Source organism: Solanum verrucosum, unplaced genomic scaffold (assembly GCF_900185275.1).
Source record: "Solanum verrucosum unplaced genomic scaffold, falcon-dt-bn FXZP01000241.1, whole genome shotgun sequence".
Taxonomy (NCBI): Eukaryota; Viridiplantae; Streptophyta; class Magnoliopsida; order Solanales; family Solanaceae; genus Solanum; species Solanum verrucosum.
Window position 1 is genome coordinate 132,181 of NW_026020543.1, and position 6,644 is coordinate 138,824.

The 6,644-nt window shown below is 41.3% G+C and overlaps 1 protein-coding gene across 1 annotated transcript; it reads left to right on the plus strand.

Annotated features, from left to right (window-relative positions):
- Positions 1 to 1,942: 1,942 nt before the first annotated feature.
- LOC125810019 (uncharacterized) lies at positions 1,943 to 5,725 on the plus strand. The gene is made up of 4 exons (XM_049489536.1): positions 1,943 to 1,975; positions 2,585 to 2,995; positions 4,556 to 5,139; positions 5,332 to 5,725. Exons 1-4 carry the CDS (start codon positions 1,943 to 1,945, stop codon positions 5,723 to 5,725), a joined length of 1,422 nt encoding a protein of 473 aa, XP_049345493.1.
- Positions 5,726 to 6,644: the final 919 nt, after the last annotated feature.

The following is a 6,644-nucleotide window of genomic DNA, read 5'->3' on the forward strand; positions in this document are numbered from 1 at the left end:
CCGATCATCAACCAAATCCATAGGTCTTGCTTCCTCTCCAAGCCAAAGGAGGATAATCTCTTTTGGCAGCTCAATCCCCCTAGGCCGAACCCTTGGCAGAAAGTGCAGGTGTGACCCACGCCCAGGACCCATGGACCGTGGGTCCACCTACACTCCATCCTCCAGGTCCGTGGGTGGGTGGTCTGCAACTCACTTTTGAGGGCTTGACCTATGAGGCACTCCCATGAGGCGTGGATGGACTACGCCCCGTAGGTCCTATCCGTAGGTCTCAACTTTTAGGTAGCTTGGGCATTTTTGGAGAGCTTTAGGAGTTAGGCTTTAGGGTCCTCCTCAAGGACCCTTGGTTGGTCCTTGGGGGGTCGTACCTTGACGTTTAACACTATTTTACAACATCAAACCTCACATCAAACTAAAAAACTCTGACACAAGGTTCTAGTTTCACCTACTAGTTTTCGGAGGTGTTACATTTAGAGTTCCTTTATCGAAGTTTAACTTGTGAATTTGTTAGTTGTACTTGAATCGATTTAGGTTGTATTGTGTTTATGTTGGTTGTGCTGAGCAGAAGAGAGAATGAGAGAGGCAGAGATGAATGGTAGACAAGTAGGTCACTGAGATGATGTTGATGACGTTAATAGTGTGCACAACCCAATCCAATTGGGTGGAATTGGTACAATCTGCCTACCATCAGCCAAAAATGATGCTATATTTGATGTCACGAGCACAACTCCTCATATCCTCCAAATGAAGGGACCCTACGGAGGGTTGACTCATGAAAAGCCACATGAGCATGTAAGGAATTTTATAGATGTTTGCAGCCCGTTTTCATTCAAGAATGTGTCGCAATAATCAATCCGGCTCAGATTATTTCCAATATCTCTGACGGGGGAAGCTAGCAAATAGTTGGCTGAGTTACCAAAGAATTTTATCACATCGTGGGATGAGCTTACCACGACATTCAATGCGAGGTTCTTTCCTCCATCGAGGATGATGAAACTCATAGATAACATTCAAGGTTTCAAGCAATTGGAGGGTGAACCCATCTATGAAATGTGGTTTAGGTTTAAGAAATTCCTACTTCAATGCCCGACTCACGGACTACCAAACAATTTGCTACTCCAATACTTTTACGTGAGTCTTGATTTGGTAAATAAAGGAGTGGCTGATCAATTGGTTCGAGGGGGAATAATATTGCAATAATTTGAGATGGCTTCATTTCTTCTTGATGGCATGACGAAAATAAATCAAGCTTGGTATACTCAAGAAGATCAAGTTTCTCCTTTTTGTTTTAGAATGACTCAAGAGCAACTTGATAAGGAAACAGAAAAGGATGAGAACATCAAGAAGATATTAGCCCAAATGGAACTATTGCAAGCACATGTGTTGGAGAATGTGAAAAAGCCCAAGGGAACAAGTGGAGTGTTTAGAGTTGAGGAGGATTCTTCCTCGGGCTATTCAAAGCCGGTGGAGAATCAAGGTTGGAATTCCAATAGATATGAGGAGGATTTCCACCCACCCTATTTACAGCTGGGTGGGAATTAAGGTTTTAACTCTCACAAAGAAGAAGAGCAAAGAAGATACTATCAAGAATGGGCTAAGCAAAGTGATTATTGGAGAAGAGAGGATGAACATGAAGAAGACCACACTCAATCGAGTGAGAGCCCAAAGTCGAAAGGAAGTGCAAGTAGTCCCCGAGTGGATGATTTGTTATCGCGCATCCTTGACAAAGTTAAAGGTTTGGATGATTTGCTAAAAGGGATAAAAGCCGATTTCTCATCATTAAACAATAGAGTGAACTCTCACCCTGATGCAATCAAGCTACTTGAAGGTCAGTTCAGTTTACTTTCAGCATAATTGGAACCAAATATGATGAGGGGAAATGGTGATAGAGGTCTAGTTGTGGTTACGCATAGTGGAAAGGTAGCGGTAGGTGATGTGATGGGCAATGACGAAGCTCAAGCTCATGAAGAAGACAAAGGTATTGAGTAAGAAGAATACTCATCCAACAAAGCATTGCCAAAGGGTCACAAAAAGTTGTGGAAAAAAGCAATCCAATCTCAAAAGTGGTGCAACCTCCAGCCAAAATACCTCCTCCATTTCCCCAATGCCTCAAGAAGAAGAACGAGGATGAGAAGTTCAAGAAGTTCTTATCGGTGTTCAAGACATTATTGATTAATCTCCCTCTAGTGGAGACATAGTTGGAGATATCGGGTTATGCCAAGTTTATAAAGGAGTTAGTCACAAAAAAAGAAGCTTGGACTTTGAAACAATCGAAGTTTCTCATAGTTGTAGTGCAATTATGACTAATGAGATGATAAAAAAGAAACAAGATCCCGGAGCTTTCACCATCCCTTGCACCATCGGCATGCTCCAATTTTCCAAGGCCCTATGTGATTTAGGAGCAAGCATCAACCTAATGCCATACTCAATCGATAAACAACTTAGGTTGGGTGAACCGAAATCCACAACAATGAGACTCTTGATGGCAGACCCATCGATTAAACATCCCATGGGGATAATATATGAGATCTTAGTAAAGGTTGACCGATTCATTTTTTCGGCTAATTTTATCATTCTCGATTGTGAGATTGATGCTGAAATTCCCATTATTCTGGGAAGACCATTCTTGGCAACCAAGAGAGCATTGGTGGATGTTCAAAATGGGGAATTGAAGTTCCGAGTGAACGAATATGAAGTAAGCTTTAATGTGTGTAAGTCAATGAAGCACCCAAGCGATATTCATGTGGTCTCTACTATTGATGTTATTGATAAAACGGTGGCTAGTGTGAGCCATTTGATGAGTATGAGTGAACCACTTGAGGCCATGCTTGCTAACTATGATGAGTTCGAAGTCCAAGGCTATAAAGAGGTAGTACCAACCCTTTCGGGTTTGGGGGAGTATTCAAAATCTTCATTGAAGCTGGATATTGATCTAAAATATGGAGAAAGTCCTCCCGCAAAGCCATCAACGGAGGAACCACCGAAGCTTGAGTTGAAAGTGCTTCCTTCCCATCTCTGATATGCATTCTTGGGGGCAAATAACACCTTACTTGTAATCATTGCAACTGATTTGCTTGAATGGAAAGTAAAGTTGCTTCTTGAGATGTTGAGAAGACAAATCAAAGTTATAGGATGAACTATCGCTGGCATAGTGGGCATTACTCCCGACATTTGCACTCACAAGATTCAGCTTGATAGTGAATGTAAACTAATTGTTGAACATCAGCGGAGATTGAACCCACTGATGCAAGAGGTGGTAAAAAAGGAGATAATAAGTGGTTGGATGTAGGTGTGATCTACCCTATTGCGGATAGCAAGTGGGTAAGTCCTATACAATGTGTATCGAAAAAGGGAGGCACCACGGTAGTCCCAAATGAAAATGGGGAGTTTGTGTCTATGAGACCGGTAATCAGATGGCGAGTATGCATGGATTACCAGAAGTTAAACTCGTGGACCAAAAAAAGATCACTTTCCTATGCCTTTCATGGATCAAATTCTTGATCGACTTTCAGAAAGAGGATGGTATTAGTTTTTGGATGGGTACTCCGATTATAATCAAACCTCTATTGCTTCGAAAGACCAAGAGAAAATCACCTTCACCTTCCCATATGGAACTTTTGCTTTCAAACGAATGTCGTTCGGGTTATGTAATGCTCCGGCAACGTTTCAACATTGCATGCTATCTATTTTCCCTGACATGGTGGAAGATTTAATGGAAGTCTTCATGGATAACTTCTCAGTCATGGGTGATACTTTTGAAGCATGTTTAGCACCCTTGGGGTAGGTCCTTCAAAGATGTGTGGAAACAAATTTGGTACTAAATTGGTAAAAATGTCACTTCATGGTTAGGGAAGGTATAGTTCTTGGTCACAAAAAGGGCTGGAGGTTGATAAAGCAAAGATTGAAGTGATTGAGAAGTTACCACCACCAATCTCAGTGAAGGGTATTCGTAGTTTCTTGGGGGATGCCGACTTTTACAGTTAATCAAACACTTCTCAAAAATTGCACACCCCTTATGCAAACTTTTGGAGAAGGAGGTGGAATTCAACATTCATGATGCATGTATGATGGCCTTCAAGTGTTTGAAAGAAGAATTAATCTCCACCTTAGTTATCATTAGTCCCCATTGGTTAGCACCCTTCGAAGTGATGTGTGATGCAAGTGGTACGACATTAGGTGTCGTGTTGGGAAAAAAATGCAACAAACTATTTCACCCCATTTACTATGCAAGCAAAACTCTGAATAGTGCTCAACGTAACTATACAGTTACAAAGCAAGAATTACTTGTGGTGGTATATGCGTTTGACAATTTTGGGCATACTTGTTGGGCACTAAAGTGGTTGTTCACACTGATCATGCTTCTCTGTGTTATTTGATGGCAAAGAAGGATGCCAAGCCAAGATTGATAAGGTGGGTGCTGTTGTTGCAAAAATTTGACTTTGACGTCAAAGATAGAAGAGGTTGTGAAAATTAGGTGGCTGACCACTTATCAAGATTAGAAGGCAAGGAAAATTACGAGCTGGAGGTAGACATAAATGATGCCTTTTCCAATGAACAGGTATTCACGGTAACTCTACAACAAACTCATTGGTATTCTGATTTTGCTAACTATGTAGTGCGCAGGCTGATACCGGAAGAACTGAACATCTATCAACAAAAGAGGTTTTTATTCGATGTCAAGAAATACTTTTGGGATGAACCATACTTATTCAGAGAGTGTGTAAACCATATTATTCAGAGATGTGTACCGGAAGAGGAATTCAATGAAATTCTCCATGCTTGTCATTCTTCACCGGTTGGGGGTCATCATGGTGGAGTGCGTACAACTGCTAAAATCCTCCAAAGTGGTTACTACTGGCCATCCCTTTACAAAGATGCTCATGAATTTGTTAAGAAATGTACGCAATGTCAAAGACAAGGTGGAGTATCCAGAAGACATGAGCTTCCTTTGAAACCTATTTTGGGAGTTGAATTATTTGATGTTTGGGGAATAGATTTCATGGGTCCATTTGCGAGTTCGTTTGGTAATATGTACATTTTGGTGGCAGTAGAGTATGTTTCTAAATGGGTAGAAGCTGTGGCACTACCAAACAATGAAGGGAGAAGTGTTGTTCAGTTTCTAAAACGCTACATCTTTGCTAGGTTCGGCACTCCTCGGGTTATTATTAGTGATGTCGGATCCCATTTTTGCAATAGGCTTTTTGCATCCACATTGAGCAAATATGGGGTGCGACATAAAGTAGCAACACCATATCATCCCTAAACGAGTGGCCAAGTAGAAGTTTCAAATCGGGAGATTAAGAATATCTTGGCTAAGACCGTAAATGCAAATAGGACTGATTGGTCTCAAAAGTTAGATGATGCTTTATGGGCATATCACACCACCTACAAGACACCAATCGGTATATATCCATATCAACTACTCTTTGGGAAATCTTGCCATTTATCGATTGAATTGGAACACAAAGCATTATGGGCATTAAAGGCTCTTAATCTGTACTGGGCAAGAACTTCAAAAGGAAGAGTAGATTATCTCAATGAATTAGATGAATTCAGGATTAGGGCCTATGAAAGTTCAACACTCTACAAGGAAAATATGAAGAAGTGGCATGATTCTAGAATCCTTGGAGGGAATTCTGAGTTGGAGATTGGGTGTTGCTGTATAACTCTCGACGAAGACTCTTTCCGAGAAAGCTCAAATCCATATAGTATGGCCCATTTAGAGTAACACATGTGTTCACTAATGGAACAATTGAAGTCAAAGGTAAAGAAGGCACTGCCTTTAAAGTGAATTGGCAACACTTGAAACATAGACTTTGAAGAATGCTATGAAATTTCTGTGATTGAAGTGGTGTATCAGGAAGATGCTTGAGATCATTTCCATATCATGCCACGACGTTAAATAAGGCACTTCTTGAGAGGCAACCCATGTGTTAGTGTTTTGAATAATGTGTGCTGAATGTGCAGGTATAAGTGATTTAGTTGAGGAAAGACCCCATCGGCGAGTCACCGAGCCAATTCGGTGATTACGAATTTGTTCGCCTTTTTGGTGCCAACAATGGGCTGAGACATTGGAACATTAGGCGGAAGGCTTGTACCACTCGGTGACTCACCTAAGTGATTGGGCGACCCAACTTTCACCGGCTTTTTGTATTAGCCCTGATAGCCCAGCCTCTTGGATCAATCGGTGAGGTTTTAAGTCCATTAGACAATGCGCCAATGTATTCGGCAGACTCCCACTTGTCTGCCTTTTTTCCCCTACATGGACTGGTTGCACACTGGAAATTTTGGCTGGCTCAAGACCATTGGGCGAATCACCAAGTAGTTCGGCAACTCCAACAAGTTTTCGCCAAATGGGCACCTAGTGAAGATTCCTTTTCACCCTACTCTGCGTGTTTAAGTGCCAGTAGTTTACCTTTGTTTTTGTTATTGTTTGTTCTCTATTCACATTAGGGACAATGTTGGATGCTTTTTTGTGGGGGCGATAGGTGTTTGGTTATTGAGTCCTTTGTTCTTTCAAAAATTGGTTATGATCAATACTGATGACTTGAATAGTGCTCCTAATTGAACGAAATGCATATGTGGCTACGATGAGGCCAAATGAAGTTTCATAGATAATATGTGGACTTTTTGCATCTCGTTGTCCC

Coding starts and splice junctions, on each gene's coding strand:
- LOC125810019 (XM_049489536.1), top strand. CDS start 1,943: ATGACGAAGCTCAAGCTCATGAAGAAGACAAAG. Junction 2,996..4,555: donor CACCGAAGCTTGAGTTGAAA/GTGCTTCCTTCC, acceptor TCCAATGAACAG/GTATTCACGGTAACTCTACA. Junction 5,140..5,331: donor AAACGCTACATCTTTGCTAG/GTTCGGCACTCC, acceptor AAATGCAAATAG/GACTGATTGGTCTCAAAAGT.